This window comes from Rhamphochromis sp. 'chilingali', assembly GCF_963969265.1.
Source record: "Rhamphochromis sp. 'chilingali' genome assembly, chromosome: 19".
In the NCBI taxonomy this organism is placed as follows: Eukaryota; Metazoa; Chordata; class Actinopteri; order Cichliformes; family Cichlidae; genus Rhamphochromis; species Rhamphochromis sp. 'chilingali'.
In genome coordinates this window covers 27,805,018-27,827,681 of record NC_137946.1, presented here as the reverse complement: position 1 = coordinate 27,827,681, position 22,664 = coordinate 27,805,018, and the positions used below count along the sequence as shown (strand labels likewise).

The following is a 22,664-nucleotide window of genomic DNA, read 5'->3' as shown; positions in this document are numbered from 1 at the left end:
CGGTGGTGAAGTGGTTAATACTAATGCCTCACAGGAAGTACCGTGTTCGAACCTCCTGGTCTGTGGTCCTTCTTTGAGGAGTTCTCCTTGTGACTCTGTTGGTTTCTTCTGGCTTTCTAAACACTCACTTGTTGGATCAGGTGGATCAGATTTTAAATTGGCAGGAGGTTGTCTATCTGAGAGAGTGAGGTGGTCTGTCTCTCTATGTTAGCCCTATAATTATACCTGACCTGTCCCAGATTTACCCTGCAGCTGTTAAAGTCTTCATCCCACTCAAGTTGGATCAATGGTTAAGGACAAGGATGGATGGTTTGGCCGTGCTCTACTCCCATTCCTCCCAGACTACTTTGTCCAGAGAACATGTGATCGTTTCTACTCAGTCCAAGAATTTTTGGAAGGAATCTCTGTCATTTTTAAAAAGAGAAAAATCCCAGAAACAATTTAAGGAATCCGTCTGATTCCAGGAACCCAGTTACCTGGAATCAGATGCGGCAATTTTCTGTGCATCTTAAGACGTATGTGTCTGATACTGTGATTTACTCATGAAAGTAATGAATCAAACAAATATTTCAGGTCAGGTCTTATATGTGGAGAATAAAAAATGCCTTTGGTGAAATTCCTGCAAATGTTTTTATTTCACTGACATTCTTCCATAGGAGCACCTTGATTGGCTATTATCCATCATCTTCCTGTAACTCTCCCTCTCTTGCTCTCCATCTCTGCCTCTCTTTCCCCCCCAGTTAGCTCATGTTTTATTGATGCTAAGTGGTAAAGGATTTACGAGGAGTTTAGTTCACTCATCCCTCGGTGCTTGCATTATTCACACTTTGGAGCGTTTTGTGCCTCTTGGCAATCCCTCCGAGGATCTCTGCTTCATTACTAACTGTTATATTTGTTGTTGTTTGTTTTTTTTAAAAATTAATGTAGAAATTTAACATGCTGATATATAGTGTATGCAGTTGCTGTGCTGATGCACTTTATATGGCTGACTCACCACTGTAGTTGTATTTTACCCATCTGTTTTCCCACAGGGGCAACAACATAGGACGTAGGAGTCCACTGGCAGGAGTATACGTTTAATGTAATTGTTTAGCTGCAGTTCAGATTGTGATTGTGCATTTTTCTGCATGTCACCAATACACGCTAACTCTTTGCCAGTATGTAGAGCTTACAGCTTCAGATCTGATGGATTGGATGCAGTTTATTCGATTACGTTTGTTTCCTGCAAGGTTGTAATGATGCTCTCTGAATAAATTCCACACAGACATCCATAAATATGTTTAGCTGGTTGTTTACTTGCTGTTCTCTGGGTTTGTTTTGTTTGAATTTCAGCGGTTTGTCCTTTTTGATAGGGCCAAAAAAACAGAAGTTGTTTTTTTCACAGGATAATGAGAAGGTTTGAAGGTATTTCATATTAAAAAAGCTCTGGTTGACACGCACCATAGTTGCTTCCTTTAATTCTCTTAGCATTCAATCCCAGGCTGCCTGGTTTTATGACAGGGTGAAAGGAAAATGAGAGAGTGCACCGAGGGGGTAGAAGGAAGAGGAGTGTGTAAATGATGTGCAGAGCTTCATCTCCCCTCCTACCCAGCACCACAACCACCACCACCACTCTTTAACCCAGGGCATGGTGGGAGACAAAGTCAAGCAGAGAGTGCGTGCATGCATGTGTTCCTGCGTACATTTAAGCATGTGAGTGTGCCATGAGACGTGGTCTGTCAGTGGGATGCACAGCGCTGCTGTCTAGTGGGTCTCTCTGCGCATGATTGTGTATGATGTCAAAGGAAAGTCGTGCACGCATGCATACATACACGCATGCAATGTGCAGTTGAATGCATGCAGGCGCACCTTATTAAAGCTGACACACGTGCGCACACACAGGCAATGAAAGGAGGCAGCAGTGTGCTTTTGAGGTGGCAAGTTCAACTGTACTGCATTTTTATCATTCTCTGTTACATGCGAGAGTTGCTGTGTTTTTGAGAAATGCTAAGAATGTAAATGTAGGGTTTATTCACATTTATGCAAGAAAAACCCTGTGAAAGTTTCCCTCTGACGCTGTGTTATGTCATCTTTAGTGCTTTGCTATAAAGTGCTGAAAGACTATCCTGTATTTATCTGCAGCATACAACATTGTGTAATGGTAATCAGGGCAAAAACAAAGCCACGGCTGATGGGATTGCTGGTCATGGTGTGGGCATTTAAGTTCAGCATGATCTAAAATCTGAATTACTCACCACGTGCTAAGTGGAGGGGAGACTTAATATAACTGCAGTAATTCATGTCTAATTAAGGGTTTAACTCTTGAGGGTCAGCTGCAGTAGTATTCACTTTGACTTGTTAGCTGGCATAAAAGTTACTTGTTCCGCCATGCCATTGAACCCTTAAATAAATGTAATGCGGGCTTTAATGAAGTCACTGTATTGTGTCTGACAGTATTTGTGTTAGGAGAGGTATTGAACTGTGTGAGACGGATTGCCGGATTGCGCGCTGCTGTGATTCCTTTCAAAATGGCTGCCTGCCCAGCGTGAGCGCTGTGTACAGTCGTTCAGATAGTGATGGTTTCTTTTCATCTGGACCGCTCAGACATAGCCTGTATTGATTTTTTTTTTTTTTTACCTCGTTGAAACTATTACAGACACAAAGGCGTTTCTTTCTGTCCTCTTTCATAAAAGACCTCCGCTCATGGTGCTGCTGGCTTCTTGGTGAGATGATGAAGATGTCTTCCTACAATCGAACATCTTTAAGAGATGATGATCCCTTGGAGAATTACTTGAAACGCTGCTGTTGCAAAATAATGTTTTGATTACTTGTAACTTTGGAAAGTTGGTGTCAGTGTCACTTTGGTCAACTCCTGATGGTGAAAAATCAGAAAAGTGGGAGAAAAATCAGGGGAAAGTGTTGTAAATGTGTCTAAAATGACACTAAATGCACACGAAACTGTAGCATAATCACAGTAATTAAATTTTTTCCACTCACTGTTTGTCACCTCAGTGACTACGCTGCCTTTGATAATAAGTTATTATTTTTCTCTGGCGCTCCTCCACAGGAAAGAGTGCTGCTCGCTGAGCCTTGTTCTTCTGGAGGTTTAAGTTTTCCCCTTTCCACTGTCGTCAAGTGATTTTTTTTTTTTTATGTTTTCTCTGTATTATATTCTTTATCTTACAACACAAAGCTCCTGTTTGGTCCCTCCATCCTTCCATTTTCTTCGCTTATCCGGGGCCAGGTCGCGGGGGCAGCAGCCCAAGCAGAGAAGCCCAGACCTCCCTCTCCCCAGCCACCTCCTCCAGCTTATCTAGGGGAACACCAAGGCGTTCCCAGGCCAATCTCTCCAGCGTGTCCTGGGTTTGCCCCGGGGCATCCTTGTCAGATGCCCGAACCACCTCAGCTGGCTCCTTTGGATGTGGAGGAGCAGCTCTACTCTGAGCCCCTCCCGAATGGCCGAACTTCTCACCCTATCTCTAAGGGAGAAGCCAGCCACCCTTCGGAGGAAGCTCATTTCCGCCGCTTGTATTCGCGATCTTGTTCTTTCGGTCACTACCCACAGCTCATGACCATAGGTGAGGGTAGGGGCGTAGATCGACCGGTAGCTTCGCTTCGCTTTTACGCTCAGCTCTCTCTTTACCACAACAGACCGGTACAGCGTCCGCATCAACCAGCCAGAAAAGGTTGGAGTGCCCACTCCGGGTCAGGGACGAGACCCTGCCCCAAGTGGAGGAGTTTAAATATCTCGGGGTCTTGTTTACGAGCGGTTCCTGTTTGGTGTTAAATACAATTCAATTGAAATAAATTAAAACAATCAATCCTATGAGAAGACAATGAGCATAGAGAATTTGACATCTTCCTCCTAAAACTTTACTCAGTTTAGACAAAACCTCTCATGCACCGTGCTTCTTCTGTCAGTATTCATATGAGAATAAAATCTGTATCAATCCACAGCCTAAAAATGCACTATTTCCCCCTTTTTACCCCTTTATCACCAAAGTATCATTCAGCCCCCTGGACTTATTTAGTAATTTTGGCTGTAAAATTACAGAATTCTCACCTTCCAGGAACCATTTGAATCCTCTTTCTGGCCCAAAATGGTTCAGGGGTTACGGGAATGTGAAGCAGACATGGTTCAGACAGCAGTACCTTGTGATTGCTTTGTGGCATTGTTATACACTAAGTATCCCCATAAAGCTTTTCTTCTCTTCTTTCCGAGACTGTTTGAATTTTGTCCCTAGCACAAATGGTAACTGAGCTACGGTCATTTAAAGAGCGCCTGTAAAATGGGTCCACTGCTGGTTTAAAAAAAGGATGAAGTAATGTTTGGTAAAAACTGCATCTGTACCCCAGTGTTAAGGATATAGATTGCAACTAAAGAAAGGTTAGTATAGATTTAACAATGATTTAGTCACACATTTACAAGCACCTTACTACTTATTAACTAATGCATATTAAAATAACATTAAAACAAATTGTTACCTACGAATGTCATTGACGCTGTATGTAAAAATACATGCAGAATTGTGACTCATTGGTCATAAATGTGGGGAAAAATGCACCTTTTCATTAATATTCAGTAAATTGACTCCCAAACCTCGGATGTTTTTGCTCTGGCACAAGTGGTAAATAATGGAGGTTTGTTCTGTGGAGCTGCGATCGATATATTGATGGGCCAGAGGTCGGAGGCAGTCATCATCAAACGGCCCTGTGCTGCGAGTGGGGCCTGACACCTGCGGGACCAAGGGGAAAGTGTGTCCATGGCAGTAGACCATATTCAGCCGTCCACTGATTTACACAGAGCACTGATGACAAAGCAGTTTTACCGTCCCGGCGTCCTGCCAGTCGATAGGAGCAGACTGGGAAAGCGGTAGTGAGTAGGCCTTTTGCTCATCTCTGCTGGATGAGGTTAGTTTGAGATGATTCCTACAGAGGATGCACTTCAGCTAGAAGCGATGATATAAGTTAAATTCAGATGAGTGTTATGTAAAATGACGGGAGAGCTTCTGGTGCATCACTCAGTTAGTGTGTCACACGCAGAAGGTCTGGCCCATTGATCAGACTGAGCTGCACTGAATGTGTGTGTATATATGTGTGTGTGGGTGTACTCTGACCTGTTTGTGCAGTGGAGTGTGAGGCCAGCGGATGCTGTTTCAGGGTCACTGCTGGTGTGGGACTAAATGGACCAGTCCAGGAGGCCGGCCTGTCACTAGCGGCCGCCCCCTCACTGTCAGTACTACTGCTGTCACATCACTACTGGGTCATATAGAGCAATCAGTTTGATGCAGCCTGACTCTGATGGATTGCTACTATTGGCCTCTGTGGTGTCTTTGCGCTGCAGCAAGCCTGCTCTGAGTGTCTCAAAAACACACGAGAATTGTCACATCGCAGACAGAGTACAAGTCCTTTTGACATTTTTGTGAAATTAAATTCTTTTTTCTGTGTGTGTTTCAGGTGCTTTAAAATAGTCACATTTTGTTGCAGCTTTTCAGAAGTTAGGAATGCCACAAAAAGGGAGCCAAATGGTATAACTGCCCCTTAATTTACTTGTTTTGTATGATGTAATAATAAATTAGAGAGAAGCTGGAAATGCTTAATTGGACTTAAGGAGCACGAAGTACAAGATGGCAGTGTGTAACTCCATTAACTTGCTTACTTTGATCCTGTGTGAGCAGATTCACTTGGCATTATACCTCCTATATGCCGTAGAAATTAAAGATTAATGTACCCATTAGCCCACCCAGGGACTTGCCAAATGGAAAAATCAGGTCAGGTCATCAGTCTAAAGTCCAAGGATGATCAGACCTGTAGATTCAGCCAGGGGTCTGGTGGATCTGTCATTATCATCTCATTGTGTAAGGAGTATTTGGCTACCTACTGTGGCCTGGGAATATCATCAATCATCAGGACACAATCAGTGCCCTAATGATTGACCAAATGTGCAAACTGCATGCATGAGCATGCTGATATTAAAAACAATTTAATAATGAATCTTTTTGGCCACCTGGGGGCAGCTGAACATCCTGTAAACACACTGCTGATTTTTATTAGTTTATAGAGTTTGTATTAGCAGGCAGCTCAGTTCAATTGAGTTTTATCTCTATGGGAATATTTCAGAACTACAGTTGTCTGAGGGGGCTTTATATGGTAAAGTGAAGACCAATATTAGAGAGAAAAACCCAATAAACACACACAAAAGGATCACTTGGCGACAGTGAGGAGGAAGAACTCACTTTGAACAGGAAGAGACGTCCAGCAGAACCAGGCTTGGGGAGGAGGGGCAGCCATCTGTTGCAACTTGCTGGGGTGTAAGAGGAAGGAGAAGAAATGAAAGGACAGTATGGGGACACAGAGGAAGAAGACAAAATTAAATGGTATGCAGCATTAGAACAAGTGCTCTGTTCATCATGGGAAGTCCCTCAGCAGCCTGAGCCTAAAGCACAGGATGGTTCAGAGTCACCTGATCCAAGTTTAACTATAAGCTTTATGAAAAAGCAAACGTTTAACCAGAATATTAAATATAAAGGTGTCTATCTCCCAATTGTTATGTTTTTTATATGTATCCCAATCTGACAATGAATGTAAGTCCAGTCTACACCCTCTTGTTGGCTTTGTTTTGATGCGATACATATGTCTGTGAGGGTGGAGTTTGGACTTTGAGGAGAGCACCCAAAAGCCTTAAAATGAAACCAGTGGGCTAAAGAATCCTAAAGACATGGTACAGTTCCTTGAGTTGCAGTTCGAAGAAGTTATTTAATCTATTTATGATATAAAAATACTGAGCTCTACATAATGGCTCTACATAACACTCGTTTCCAGCTCCGTATGTTTTATTCGTTGCCTCATGTGTGTGCCTGAGAGGTCATTTTAGACAGAGTTGTATGCTTGAGAGGGCAACATCTGAGACTGACATCATACAGAGCCAGGTTTAGAAAAACCTGTCAGAAAGCAAGCATTCAGAAGTCATTTAGTGCAGATGGAGCCTGAGATTTTTATTGTTTTTCGGGCTCATAATCTCAATTACTTCAGACTTTAACATTGTTTAGAAAATCAGTAACAGTATTAAAGGTTGTAAATGAAGCATTGTGGTCTGTTCCAGGCTGTGCTAGTTAAACACATAAAACACGAGTATCTCATTCTTCAGAGGATGTGCTTCTGCAGAGTACGTTGCGGGAGTACTAAAAGAAAGACGAAAAGAAAACTGAGGCAGTGTTATTTATAGGTTAACGTCAGAGTGCAGTAAAGTTGCTATATCTTTACTTTTAAAATAAAACCAACTCTGTTATAGGTTCCTACAGTTTTTCATGGTGATGCATGTAGTTTCTTCCAAGCAACTCAGAAAACTTGCCTCAGTTCTTTTGTGGGTTTATGCTCTCTCAGCTTTATCTCTTAATGCGATCCCAGAGTGACTCCAGCAGGACTGCTTGCTCTTTGTCTGGCCAGCAGTAGTTCTTCAACTTTGGTTGACTTTCAGGCCAATGAGACACTTCCATGGTAATGCACAAACTATCTGAATGTTTGTTATCATACAGGCTTTTTTTTTTTTTTTTTTTTTGCCAGAAATCCAGAATCCTCACACTACAGATAGTAGAGATCCCAGTGGATGAGCAGGCGTAGGCCAGGCTTCTATCTGTTTGTGGTTTTGATTGATTCCATGTTCAGTGTGGAGGCAATCTTCTTTAATGAAATGAATGATTCTCATTATTTGCCATGTGGCATGTGGCATACACCCATATTGTGCCCTCCACTCTGCCAGAGCTTCCCTGGACACGGTGATCCCGTTGGCAGATTCTAAGTGAATGGGAATAATAAAGGGAAAAAATAATAAAAGGAAGTGCTTTGTTATTCTCACAGTTGGCCAGGATGTATAGTGAGAAACCGTGTGGAATATTTCAGCATCAGAGGTAGCACGTCTGAAAGACTGCCAAACGGGCAGCTGCTTTGGGATTTTTGAGCCTTCCGTTGATGTTTTTGATGATGATTTTAAAAATGATTTGTGCCTGGAAGAGTTTTCCTTTAATAGGGTAGAGAGGACATTATTTCTGGTTTTACTTCTACTCCACTAAAACAGGGAAATAGGTTTAGGTTAATAGTACAAAAGACAATCAATAAATTAACAAATAAATGATGATATCTAACCCTAACCCCTAACCCTAACCCCTAACCCTAAGAAAACAAGTTAACTTTCTTATTATTGGCTCCTGAGTGTAAACAGAAGTTTTAAATAGCAGAGGGGTGGTGCTGTGTATCTTAGGCCTTAGACACAGAAACCTACAGACTGGTCAGCAACACCCTGGCAACAAAAAATGCTAGGGAAAAGTGAATTCCCTGAGTGGTTGATAATTGGTTTCCAACAATCAAAGAGCTAGGTGCAAATAGGGAGACTTAGACTGTTGACCTTCAAAATAAAAGTTGCAACTTTTAAAATGTGCTAATTGCAGGGAGGAGGCGAATGCTATACATCGTTTGGCCGATTGGTTTCACATAGGGATCAACAACTCCCCAGCCTTTATAATATACAGTTTTCCCTAGCAACCATTGTTGCTAGGCCTGTGCCTGAGATAACTATATGAAGGAAATCAACCTTCACTGATCTTATACAGAACCAAGAGTAGAAAACAAGCATTTAAAACAGTCTTAATGCTGAAGTCGTGGAAGATGGCTACTCCTTCCTGAGCATGGTCCTGTTAATGCAAATGCTTTCTTATAGTGCGTCATCTGATTGTTCAGGTTTTCTCTGTTTTATTGCAGTCTTTACCTTACAACATAAAGTACCTTAAGGCAGCCGTTATTGTGATTTGGTGACATGTAAACAAAATCAAATTGAATTGAATTCTGTCTTTTTGTCCTGTAGCTTTAATATTCAGTCAACAGGGACACAAATCTTTGCCCACAAATGTGTTAAACATAAAACAAAAGGATTTGAGTTCAGTATTTACGTAGTCCATGTACTGTATGTGATAGTAGCATTTCAGTGGTAATACTGTTAGTTTTGTTTGAACTCTAATGAAAACAGGCAGTAATTGGAGACAGAGACGGTTTTAATTTCAGCAGCTTTACTTACATACATACTAATGTGTTGTTATTCAATCTGGTGTTTCTGCGTAACAGCAGCTCGCCATGCACAGCGTGGGTGCGGGCTGACATATATTCAGGATTCAGTGAAGTGTGTGCGTGTGTGTGTGCTTGTGTATCTCTGCGTGCGCTGATGTCATCCTATCCCTGGAGGGGACATCAGTGGGCTGTGTGGATTTTCCAACCTCTGCACTCCTTTCTTGGTTGAGTGGACTCTCTCCCTCTCTCCCTGTTTGCCCCCATCCTTCAATGTGGAGACACACAGTAGGTGTTAATAACTGTGTGGTCTTAAAGGACCATTTGTGGCCATAAGTGGAGATATTTGGCACTGTGATACATTGCTGCAATCAGGCTATGTAAAATGTAATTATTCTTTCTTTTCCCCTCCAATGTTTAGATCTTCTCTAAATACATAAAAATGATCCGAAACCTGAGCTTTTGTTGGCTGAAGGAAATGCTAATAGCTTTGAAAAGCAAACCTGGAAGATAGCTTAGGAAGATTTCAGGTTAAGGCAAACAAACAAACACAAAACAACCCTCAAATTAAAAGAAGACAACCCTCCTCCCGCAGCTCTTACCTCTCTTTCTACATATTTAATCTATGGTTCATTTTTGTTTTGGCTTTTTGGTTGGTTAAACATTAAATAAATATCCTCAGAGGTCAAACTGAGCTGAGTGTCAGTAAAGCTGATCAGCTAAAAAAAAAAAAAAACGAAAAATAGAAGCATCCATAATTTCAGCTCTGTGGTCTTTTTTCTTTTGCACCATCTCTAAAAATGAGCCATCTGTTCTTGGCTTGAGTGCTTACTTTGCAGTACAGGTTTGTTTTGATGTCAGCGCTCCTGCTGGCTCAGCTGTCAATCAAAAACATACACCATTCTGCCCGCTCATAGGCTTGGAGGCTAAATTGGTCGGACACAGGCCTCCTAATCTAACGACGGAAAGCTGCATTCCCGAACCTGTCTGCACATTCAACTAGAACTTCAGACGGCCTGTAAAGTAGCATTACTGTTGCATATGCTGAAAGCCCCTTCCTTCTTTTCATTAACAGTGCAAAATTGAAGTTACTTTAAGAGAATATTTTACTGCAAAAACACTGAAAGGCTTGGGTTTCATTTGGCCAAGTGCAGTTCTCTGAATCTGTGGAGATAAAATAATTTAGCCCTCCCGCCCAACACCGAAACTGATTTTAAATGAGTCAGTCATGACTCAGGGAAAAGCAAACTTTAACAGTGAAGTTACATCATGTGGGGTGCCTTAAGGCATAGACATGGATTTGGGGGTGGGGGCAGGACAGGACACAGGGGACATGTCCTCTCTAATATTTAGAAAACATGAATTTGCCCACTCACTCTTTCTCTTAGAGGACTGTGCACAGTAAGCATAAATCTTGTTGAAACTTACCAAAGTCCAAAGGGCCTTAACGTATATTTATCATAAAGTGAAGCGAGGGGTTACCTCCACAAAGAAAAGATACAAAAGTACCCTGACGCCAGGCGGGAACAACTGAATGAGCTACACTCTGATGTCTCCAGCTATCCATTCGTCAATTTTTTAAAAGTCTTATCCAACCGAGGGTCACAGCGAGGCCAAGCCCTATCCCAGCTGACACGGGGCGACAGGCCTCCAGTCCATCACAGACCAAACACAGGGACACTCACATTCAGGCCTACGGTTGTTTAGAATCACCAGAGAACCTAACGTGCAGTCTTTAGGCTGAGGGAGGAAACCACTGCAGACTCAGGCTGATCATATATATCCACATTTACTAAACAGAGCAAAAGCTATGTGTACACAAGCCCCAGCAGTGTTCACAGGTGTGGTTACTTTTAAGAGTGAAAAACAGAAGTTGTGTTGTTTTCTAAACAAAGGCACAGTCAGTTCATTTCAAAGATATAAGAGATTATTTTTTTACTATGTAAATATCAACTCCCCCCTTTGTTTTATGCCTTGAGAAAGGAACATGCAATCTTGTCAGTGCGTTTGCACTGCCGCAGCACGTTAAGTCCAAGGTTCAAACCTAGTGAGGCTGGCTGCACCTACGGTGGGGCAAAAAAGTATTTAGTCAGCCACCGATTGTGCAAGTTCCCCCACCTAAAATGATGACAGAGGTCAGTAATTTACACCAGAGGTACACTTCAACTGTGAGAGACAGAATGTGAAAAAAAAATCCATGAATTCACATGGTAGGATTTGTAAATAATTTATTCGTAAATTAGGGTGGAAAATAAGTATTTGGTCACCTCAAACAAGGAAAATCTCTGGCTCTCACAGACCTGTAACGTCTTCTGTAAGAAGCTTTTCTGTCCCCCACTCGTTACCTGTATGAATGGCACCTGTTTGAACTCATCATCTGTATAAAAGACACCTGTCCACAGCCTCAAACAGTCAGACTCCAAACTCCGCCATGGCCAAGACCAAAGAGCTTTCGAAGGACACCAGGAAAAGTATTGTAGACCTGCACCAGACTGGGAAGAGTGAATCTACAATAGGCAAGCAGCTTGGTGTGAAAAAATCAACTGTGGGAGCAATCATCAGAAAATGGAAGACATACAAGACCACTGATAATCTCCCTCGATCTGGGGCTCCACGCAAGATCTCATCCCGTGGGGTCAAAATGATCATGAGAACGGTGAGCAAAGATCCCAGAACCACACGGGGGGACCTGGTGAATGACCTGCAGAGAGCTGGGACCAAAGTAACAAAGGTCACCATCAGTAACACACTACAACGGCAGGGAATCAAATCCCGCAGTGCCAGACGTGTTCCGCTGCTGAAGCCAGTGCATGTCCAGGCCCGTCTGAAGTTTGCCAGAGAGCACATGGATGATACAGCAGAGGATTGGGAGAATGTCATGTGGTCAGATGAAACCAAAGTAGAACTTTTTGGTATGAACTCAACTCGTCGTGTTTGGAGGAAGAAGAATACTGAGTTGCATCCCAAGAACACCATACCTACTGTGAAGCATGGGGGTGGAAACATCATGCTATGGGGCTGTTTTTCTGCCAAGGGGACAGGACGACTGATCCATGTTAAGGACAGAATGAATGGGGCCATGTATCGTGAGATTTTGAGCCAAAACCTCCTTCCATCAGTGAGAACTTTGAAGATGAAACGAGGCTGGGTCTTCCAACATGACAATGATCCAAAACACACTGCCTGGGCAACAAAGGAGTGGCTCCGTAAGAAGCATTTGAAAGTCCTGGAGTGGCCTAGCCAGTCTCCAGACCTCAACCCCATAGAAAATCTGTGGCGGGAGTTGAAAGTCCGTGTTGCTCGGCGACAGCCCCAAAACATCACTGCTCTCGAGAAGATCTGCATGGAGGAATGGGCCAAAATACCAGCTACTGTGTGTGCAAACCTGGTAAAGACCTATAGTAAACGTTTGACCTCTGTTATTGCCAACAAAGGTTATGTTACAAAGTATTGAGTTGTATTTTTGTTATTGACCAAATACTTATTTTCCACCCTGATTTACGAATAAATTCTTTACAAATCCTACCATGTGGATTCATGGATTTTTTTTTCACATTCTGTCTCTCACAGTTGAAGTGTACCTCTGGTGCAAATTACTGACCTCTGTCATCATTTTAAGTGGGGGAACTTGCACAATCGGTGGCTGACTAAATACTTTTTTGCCCCACTGTATGAGGTGATTGGAGTGACTGTATCAACATGCCACACTAAATGCTGGAAATCACTTGGATGTTGACACAACAATGATCATTTTCATTTAGAAAAGTTGAGAATAATTATTTAAAGCTCTCCAGAATGCAGGAAATTAAGTGTCTGATTCTCAAAATTACATGGAAAACACTAACCCTAACTCACCCACCGTTTGTCTTAATGCATCCCTCTACGTGCTCACACAAAAATACATTTTGCCTTCAAGACCTTCCAACGTGGCTCCAATCTCCAGTCACTAGGGATAAATGTGTATTTCCTGACAGGTTGCTGGCTATCGCAGGGTCAAGTTGGTTGCAAAACATTGATTGCTAGCAGATTGTCGCAGTCATCTATAGTTTGCATGGAAGTTCCCGATTCGTCTGCAAACAATGGCCAACTAACCATCGAGTAGTAGTGAAACTTAAAAGCCTGCATGGCACTCCTCACAGTTCCACTCTTTGAGCAGTTTGGCCTGTGTTTGCAGCTGTGGTAGTTCCAACCATTTAACGCCACCAAACGGTCGAGGAACATTTTTCCTAGGCCGAGGCTTTCATGACTAGGGCTAAGTAGTGGTTTTAGCTGCCTAAATCTAACAAATTCCCTCTGGAAACGAGTCAGCTAAGTTTGAAAAGACTGAGAAACGCTACAAACTCCAGTTTCCTGAGTGAACGGCCCAGTTATCCCACAAGCTGCTTCCAGTGTAAACTGTCACTCTGAATATGGCCTCACCTGACTATTTCCTAAAGTCATTCTGGCTGAAATCCCTGAAGGCGAACTACTGTACAGTCTTGACTGTTTTTCCCCCTGGTAGTATAGTTCCCAGCACCTCTGTGGACTATAATTGTGTGTAGAAGAAGAGTGACTTTCCTTTTAGTTTTTTTACTGCCGCCTTGTTTGTTTCACTGAGGGAGGAAGATTAGAAATATGCACACTCTCTCTCCCCCTCTGTCTCAACAGCAGCGCACTGCACTCTCTGCATAGAAACAATGAGTTAGTCAGTAAAGCAGCTCTCTTGTTTACTTCCCCACCCCCAGTTTTCCTTTAACAACGGGAACATCTTGAGCTCTTCCTTCAGTTCGCCACTCACTCTGATTCTCCTCGCACCCGGAAACTGGCAGAGGACGCTCATTATCTTTACTCTCTGTTGTTGTTCCGTGTGTGCAGAAAGTGGGCAATTATAGTACAGCTCTAGTAGACAGCCAAACCTTTCTATAATGAGAAGATTTCCTCAAGCAGGACACATTGTGTATATGTGTGTATAGCACAGCTTGTGTATGCAAATGCAGGCGTTCCATTTAATTCAAAGTCTGACCAATAAACACAACAGACGCAGGTTCAGTTGGTGCTGCTTTTATGCCATGAAAGCAGAGCAGCATGAGCATGATGTGTTTTGTTAATGGGGAATATGTCCTCTAGAATATATCTAAACAACAGCAAGGGGAGTGATTTAGTTGTTGGTACTGTTGTTTTGCTGTTTAAATGGGAGACGGGAACAGCCTTTTTAGATGAAAGCATCAGAGGAAACGGACGTGTTTGGTTTTGATCTCTGTTTGCTGCATTCAGTGGCTCTCTTGAAAGGATTTAAAGTGGTAATCAGCGGGATAATGGTTTGTTATTTTGTCGCCAGTCATGGTGCTAAGCGCTTATTGCCGTGGTGATTTTTGCACCACATTTCCCACCGATCAATTGTCATTCAAAGCAGCGAGGTCTTAGTTAAATGCGATGGCTATCACTGCTCATATTAAGCGCTCGGTTCTTGTAAAATATCGCTTCCTGTGAGCGTGGGACTTGAATGATTTAAGATGTGTTTCTCTGGAGATGAGCCCTCATTGCATGTTGTTTTTATGCTGCTAAATAATGAAGTTATCATAGTGACGAATGTGCCGAATAAAGGAAAAATGAACTGATACACAGCGTGACAAAATCCTTTGTTGTACACTTGATATTTGTTGTGAGAAAAATATATTTCAAAAAACTAGTTCATCAATGCATTGTGTTTGAGTTGCCCTAGTTTTCTCCCCTCGTGTGAAACAGATCCAGGGTCTGAGGAAGCTCTGGGCTCTGGGTTAAAAACAAAAGCCAGTGAAAAAGTATCAAAAACTAAAGTTCCTTTTGTGAGCACTTGATGCTCAGTACAAAAGAAAGTCAGTCCCTGTAGACACACTTTATTTTCCTCCATATTGATGTTTGTAACTCACTTTTTACATTTATTAGTCTTCCTTAGCCCATCTGTAACTCGTCCAGGATGCAGCAGTCACCTCTGGGTGCTTAGTATCATAAAATAAAGACCCTACAACCCCACAACCTATGAGTAGGCACCTGGCAAAAGTGGGAAGGAAAAACTCCCTTTTACAGAGAAGAAACGGGCAAAACCAGCAGCCACCTCCTGTTACTGATTGGGGGTGAGGGAGAAAGACAAGACATTTAAAACTTTTATACATATAAAGCCCCACATGACCGAGCTCCTGCATATATAGCAGAGCCACTAAGACCATATAACAGCTGTTGGCCTTTTGTAAGTGTGTGTGCTGTATAAAAAAGTTATTATTAATAAAGTTATTATAGACTCCTGTGTTATAATGTTCCTTAGATCAGAAATAATCATCTTTACAGATTGTCACAAATGCTGGTTTTAGTCTCTGTGGCTCATTTTCCACTTCATGGGTGAATCTTTTTTAAACTCACCTGCAGTTTTGGGTGAAACTCCTTTCAGTGTAACCACACTTTACAGTGCTAAATTCAGCAGTTACAATTATATTGTTACTCACGTTCCAAAGGTTCATCAGTTACCTGCGCTCCAGGTAGATGGAAAGAAAAACGCACGTGTGGTACAATCAGCTGATTTCAGTTTGTATCTGGGAGGAGGAAAGTGGTGGAGCGGTCCTACAGCTGTTCAGGAGTGGAGAATAAAAGATTCCTTTTATTGCACAAAAGGTCAAGAATGTGATGGTAAAGTTCAAACTGCATCCAGGGTAAAACAAAAGCAACACAACTTCGGCTCTTTGCGAAAATCTGCACAGACAGCATGCTAACACAAAGCTAACAGGGAACCCAGAGGGATGATGAAGCTGAATGCAGGCCGACCCCAGTAATACTAAATGCCTTTCCTTTTTTTTTAAATAATAACCCCGCCCCTGCTCGTCTGATTAAGCTTTGTTAAGGCTTGAATTTAATGCTTTCTACTTTGAATGCTTATAAAAGTCCCTTCACTCCCTTTGCATTGGTAAAGCATTTTTAAGGGTCTAAGCAGTTTCTGTTCCAGTTTTGTGACTGAAAGTCTTTTATTATGTTACCAATAAATTAGGATTTATCTGTGTGTGTACCCGGACTGTTTATGGATGCATTTTGCTAACTTAGCATTTGAAAAACCATAGTTGGATACTTCTGGCTCACGGCAAACACACAAGTAACCAAAATGGTGATGTCAAGTGGCTGCAGCTATCTTTTATATACAGTCTATGGCTGTAAACAATGTGAAAAGGGTCCCAAACCCAAAGAGAATTACCAACTGTGCACTTGGTATTTCCAGAAGAAAAAGAAAACTGTCACTACTTGTGTATATGTTATCATAACAATATAAAAATAAATCATTAGTTGGCGACTTCTTGACAATATTCAGTATAACTAAAGGCCTGAAAAGAACTTAAACTTCATTTCACTTCTTTTTTCACTATATAAAACCTTGACATGTTATTTTTTTTTTCTCTCAATTCCCATTACCTCAAGCTACTTCAAATTTATGGTACCAATTAATTTTTATGTTCTTGTTTCCTTCCGCAGTCTGCTCCCAGTACTCCCGCGGTGTCTTCGCCATCTTCGGCCTGTACGACAAGCGTTCGGTCCACACGTTGACGTCCTTCTGCAGCGCGCTGCACATCTCCCTCATCACGCCGAGTTTCCCCACCGAGGGCGAGAGCCAGTTCACCCTGCAGCTCCGGCCGTCGATCCGTGGGGCCCTCCTGTCCCTCCTCGACCACTACGACTGGAACAAGTTCGTCTTCCTGTACGACACAGACCGAGGTGGGTGATGAAAATAAACACCTCTCACTCTGACAGCTTAATCACACATTGGAGATGTTTTCGTGGATTCTGTGCCAGCTTGTGAGCATGCTGTACATTAATGTGTTTCTCATCTAACAGAAAACCTTTTTAAATGCATCATCAGTTGATCTCAGCGAACTTTCCTTTGAAATCGGTGAATCTGCTCCCCTCACCAGAAAATCATTACATTCACATACACTGAAAATGAGTTCTTTCCAGTAAATGAAAATCTTAGATATACTGCACAAAGGTGCTTTGCTTGACAGCGTTACAAGTTATCGGACTACAGAAACAACTTGCAATCAAACATAAGTGAGTCCTTGAGGGAAAAAAATGAGAGGTTGGGTAGAAATATGAAGAAACAAGTGCTGCTTCAAAGTAAAAGCAAGACAGTCCTGAAAGCTGATGATATACAGATCATCTCAGACAACTGTGCAAACACAGAGAGGAAAAGCCATGAACCTATTTCATCACCAAATGCATCAACATTTAATAAAGCAGACAGAGTTTTTAAGTACTGCAACCATATCCAAATGATTTTAACCCCCAGAGAATTGAAGAAGTATTGTCTTCACGAAGGAGGTAAGCTTTGAATATGACCTGCATTAGATTTGTGGCTGGATGTGCAAACCTAAGGGATCTCATTGGAGCTACAGCGATTAAAAAACAGGATGAGTGTTGGAGGGTAATTTATTACAATGCAACACATTACTATAATTGCATTACATTTATCTATAACTCATTAAACCATTACTCTTTCCAAATTCAGGTAATTACAGATACAAAGTTACTTTCGGTTTACAACCACATTAGCTACTTTCACAATAAACTACAGATCCACCCACAGGAGAGATCTGCTGAGAGCTAAACATCTTCTAAGCTTGTTTTCTGTTTAGTGTTTGCGCTGTTCTGTCCTTCGCACCAAAATAATGAGAAGCTTCTGAAATACTGGAATTGCAGGCTTTGTAATAATGGAGGTGTTACAATAGCTGAGCAGTGGCCTGTGATGCAACATCACCTACTGTCGTGATGATTTGTTCAGCCTCTTTTTCCAGTCTTCCACACGAAACGAGAAATAAAATCAAATAATTCAATTTTAATAAAATAAAAGTGCAAGAATGAAAAGATGCAATAAATAAGCTGCAAAGAAGAAAATGAAATAAAATGAGTTGAAGTTCTTTGTGTAAATATTGCAGGTAGATCTTTACAAATTAGATGCTGTAGTAGCAGATGATAATAATAATTAGAGTGTGAATGGAGTAATGGCGTGGAAGGGGGGCAGTGTTCATTTCAGGAGTCTGCTTATGACCAAATGCAGTACATCTGTGTCACTCGAGGTTTCTCTTATCTTGGAAATCTACCTCTGTAGTAGAAGCTAAAAGAGACAGTTTCTAAGAACTACACTGGTCCCCAGTTGCTGCAGTCCAGACACATAAAAAAGACGGGGGACTATCTCCTGCAGTTATTAGAACAATATAGAAGTTCCTGCAGCGTGAAAGTGGCTCTTTGTTCTCTTAGATATGCCAATAAACCTTGTTCTTACCACAGCATTTTTCACTCATGGATGTTAGTTAGAAGAGAAAGAGGATTTCTGGAGTAAGAGAGAGTGGTGATTGGAGCAGACTTTAATGGACATGTGGGGGAAGGGGACAGAGGTGATGAGGAGGTCTTGTGTCGGTGCAATGGAGGACAATATGAAAGGACAGATGGTAGTGGATTTTTCAAAAGATGGAAATGGCTGCGGTGAACACATGCTTCAAGAAGAGGGAGCAACATAGGGTGATGTAGAAAGGTCGATGAAGGTGAATACATGCAGAAGGTGCAATTGGAGAGACTTGATTGTCTGCAGGATGACTTTGGACATCAAGAAGAGGAAATGAGTGAAGATGGAGGCAAAGATTAAATGGTGGAAGTTGAAGAAGGAAGAATGATACGCCAAGAGAGTGTTTGTCCTATTACAGAGGAAATAGGACAAACAGACTTGGCGGTAGAATGTGAAAGTTCAAGAAATATCCAGAGGAAGAGGTTAGCAAAGAAAAAGTGGGATAGTCAGGTGGATTAAGAAGGTAGACAGGATTACTGGGAGGTTAGGTCTACAGCAGGGAGAGAGGAGGCAAAGACCAAAAAAAGCTTGTGATTAGTCATATCTGATTCTGGACTTGAAGAAGAAAAGTACTTGTATCGACTGGTTACAGAGAGATTGAGTTGGAAAGGATGTGCAGCTGGTTGGGATGATTATGAATAGAGCTGAAACGTGTTAAGAAGATGGAAAGATTTAAACATCCGCGATGAACCAGCCAAAGGGACAGATAGTGCACAAGAGAGGTGAAGAAGAGAGTGCAGTGAAGGTGAGTGTCAGGGGTGATTTGTGACAGAAGGACAGAAGGTGACTATGGTGTATGGTTTGGAGATGGTGGCACTGACAAACAGATGATAGGCCAAGCTGGAGGTGGCAGAGCTGAAGAGCAATCAGAATGGACAAGATTAGGAATGAGTACATCAGACGGACAGCTCAGATCGAGCAGTTTACAGATAAAGTTAGAGATGCAAGGCTCAGATGGTTTGGACATGTGCAGAGGAGAGAGATTGGATATATTAGAAAAAGGTTTTGAGGCTGGAGCTGCCTAGGCAGGATGGAAAGACTAAGAGGGAGACCACACAGAAGATTCATGGATGTAGTGAAGAAGGAAATGCAGAGCATGTTACAGAGGGGAATACTACGGGGGGGGGAGACAAAGGCAGATGGTCAGCTGCAGCAGCCAGAAAAATAAGAAAATAAAGTAATGCATAATTAAAACAAAAAATATTTCTTACATTTAAATAAAATTTGGAAAGGTAAATAAAAATAAACATGCAAACATGCTCTGTGTACACAGAGATGTGCACAAAGTGTTGTTTTGTGAGGCAGTAACATTTATCAGAAAGAAATCTCTGAGGTCTCAATCATATCTCCTATGTTTTCTCCTCATGCCCCCTGCGTGGCGAACAGTAAGGTGTGAATGGATGTGCTTCTGAAATAATGGCTGTTTTTTGTCCTCAGTATGTCTTGTGGCCCTCGAGCGATCAATATTGCAGTGCAGCTGCTGTTGGAAGTGTTGTGGACATTGTTGGACCTCTCTCCCTCTGGCTCAGTTCCCCACCTGAGGAAGCGAGCTCATGTATATGTTTCTCACTCTTCCATGTCTCTCTCTTTTTTCCCATATTCCTCCTTTTTTTTCTTTCACCCACCCGATCTTTGCCTCTCAGTCACCACATACACACCGACAGAGTCAATAAGTTTCTACTTTTTCACCCCACCGTGTCGCATTTCCATTACAAGACAGAATGGATATGGACTGCTGCTTGGATCACATCTCCACATCTCGCTTTCATACATTTTCCAGAAGGTAGTCAGAGGACTTCATTCTTTCTCTCTGCTGCAGTGATTGTTTGAGCAGATTGGCTATACAGGGGCTGCAGAGTGAGGATGATATGGGAATGGCGTCCTTTCAGAACAACTCATTCCCTCCTTCTTTTTCTTATCTGAAGTCATACATGCTTGACTGGATAAAAAGCCTCCACTCCTCTCAACAAAACCGGCATGTATCTGATCAAGTATCCTCCAAAACCACAAAGGTTCCCAGCTGTACGACTTTGCTGCCCTATAGACTGGCTGAGGACACAAAACGTGGCTTTTCTGTGTTTTCTGGAGCTTCGGTCTGGCTTCAAGCTCAGGATCATTGAGACCAGAATTAAGATAACATGCAATTTCAGTATCAGTGGCATAAAAATCACCAAGAGGTGAAGACAATCACCTACTAGAAGGTTAGGATGTTGTTATAACCTCATGGGGCGACCGTGGCTCAGGGGGTTGGGAATCGCATCTGTAACCGGAAGGTTGCCGGTTCGATCCCTGGGCTCTCTGTCCTGGTCGTTGTGTCCTTGGGCAAGACACTTTACCCTACTTGCCTACTGGTGTTGGCCAGAGGGGCCGATGGCGCGATATGGCAGCCTCGCTTCTGTCAGTCTGCCCCAGGGCAGCTGTGGCTACAACTGTAGCTGCCTCCACCAGTGTGTGAATGTGAGAGTGAATGAATAGTGGTATTGTAAAGCACTTTGGGTGCCTTGAAAAGCGCTATATAAATCCAATCCATTATTATTGAGTGAAAGCAGTTCTTTGCTACTGTGAAAATGAATACTAATGAGCAGTGTTAAAACAGCAACAAAAATTTCCATTTGAATGCTGCAGGTTGATGGGCTGTGATGTGTGAGGTCCAGACTTTTCTTGCGTTACAATGTTTTTTGGTTTGAAGCACCTGATGTCTATGGACGTTCTGTTTCCTGGTTGGTCAGTCATTTTTCAGCATCGAATTCACCAATTCATGTTTATCCATCGAGCACTGAGAGATGTAGTAGGTCTCTCAAGCCTGGCAACCATGAGTCCTTAGGGAAAACTGAATTTTCCCCAGTCAGTTGGTTAGTGGTTGCAAAGACACATATGCTGCACCAAATATCTCCTGGCAATTGCTCTGGTGGCACGTTGCAAAAGTTTCCTTTAGTTTTCCATGGAAGAGGTCGACGTAAAAGTTGTGCCTTTTGAAAAGTGTGGCTCAGTGGGGCCCAATTTTTACTTTGAAGGTAAATGTTCTCCATTTCACATCAGGCGAATAATAAGCGAGTCTTTGCGAAGAAGTCAGTGTCTTCCGGAGCAATCACAAGGCAACCTGGCAGCAACCAATCCACAGCTCACATTCTCGTTTTGGGAGAAAAAGTTATTTTCTGTGTTTTGTTTTTTTTTCCATGTGTTTTTAGAAATCGTTGTTCTCACAGTAGAGAATTTCCTTCCTTTTTCCAGTGTTTTCATTATAAAATATCTCGACAGGATGCTCTTTTTCCCTAACTCACTGCAGGAGTGACAAATGAGAAGGGGGAGGAGCAAAGTGTGTACAGATGTCTACTTTTTGATTTGATTGGAGCAACGTCCTGGACATAGAGGGGAGCAACTAAACCTAAAGTATCGATGCAATACAAGAAATGGTACTGTTGATATTTGGATCAATTTGCCTACCCTTCCTACAAATATGAAAACCGAAAACAGCCTTTCACTGTGCTGATAACATTAAAAAGCAGGTGATTTTTAAAGTACCCATCGGTATTCAGATAATTAATACAGGTGATCCCAGATCAATGCCAAACAAGGCTGAGAATTTGTCTTCCTGTAGAGATTTAACACAGCCATACTGGATGCCTTTGTGAAAAATGCTGGATACATGCTTCACAACACAAAAGACTATGGAATAAGATGATTAGAGAGGGTATCATATTAGCATGTGACACATGCACGCCTGTCAGAGTTGATGTGGATTGTTTGTGTTTGCAGAAACACAAGCGTATCTGTTCCGGGTGACAGATGACTGACGGATGTCTAAAACTCTGCAGACACACTTGGAAAACATTGCTCAGTACGTGTTGCCCTTTAGTCTGCATTGTGTTCCTGTTACTGAAAGTTAGGGCTGTCGGCTTTTTTTGGAAATTTTCTTTGAAATTTGAACTGCTGCTAAAATGATGTTGTGGATATGGTTTTTTTATGTTGCCGGTGTGAGTGCAGCAGGATGTGCCTTGTATTTCAGCAGGTGCACTTCATAAAATGCACAGTTCAGCTGACCCTGCTGTCCTCTCAGTAAAACAGGAGGGTTTTTTCTACGTATACAGCCATTTCCAGCCACACAGCAAGCAAGGTTAGACCTAAAACTTAAGGGGTCCTGTAAGTGCAATAACTGCAACCACTGCACAGACCTGACAGACCTTTTAATTAACCAAATTAAAACTTTGGTGAACAGTTAATGGTTTAACTGAAGTGCGAACTCTCAGGTACTGGATTTGCTGGACACAACTTTTCCTTACTATTCATATCCTCTATA

At 42.2% G+C, this 22,664-nt stretch overlaps 1 protein-coding gene across 6 annotated transcripts in view; it reads left to right on the top strand.

The window, feature by feature from the left end:
- The window catches only part of gria4b (glutamate receptor, ionotropic, AMPA 4b), a 171,349-nt gene that overhangs the window by 66,945 nt on the left and 81,740 nt on the right, over window positions 1-22,664 (top strand). For all 6 annotated transcript variants that reach the window (XR_013969934.1, XR_013969935.1, XM_080867374.1 and 3 more), the window contains one exon: window positions 16,504-16,743. Coding sequence is in view for 3 of the 6 variants with exons in the window: in XM_080867374.1 (XP_080723500.1) it covers window positions 16,504-16,743 (240 nt within the window). In the remaining 3 variants the exon portion in view is untranslated. The remainder of the gene's footprint in view (window positions 1-16,503; window positions 16,744-22,664) is intronic.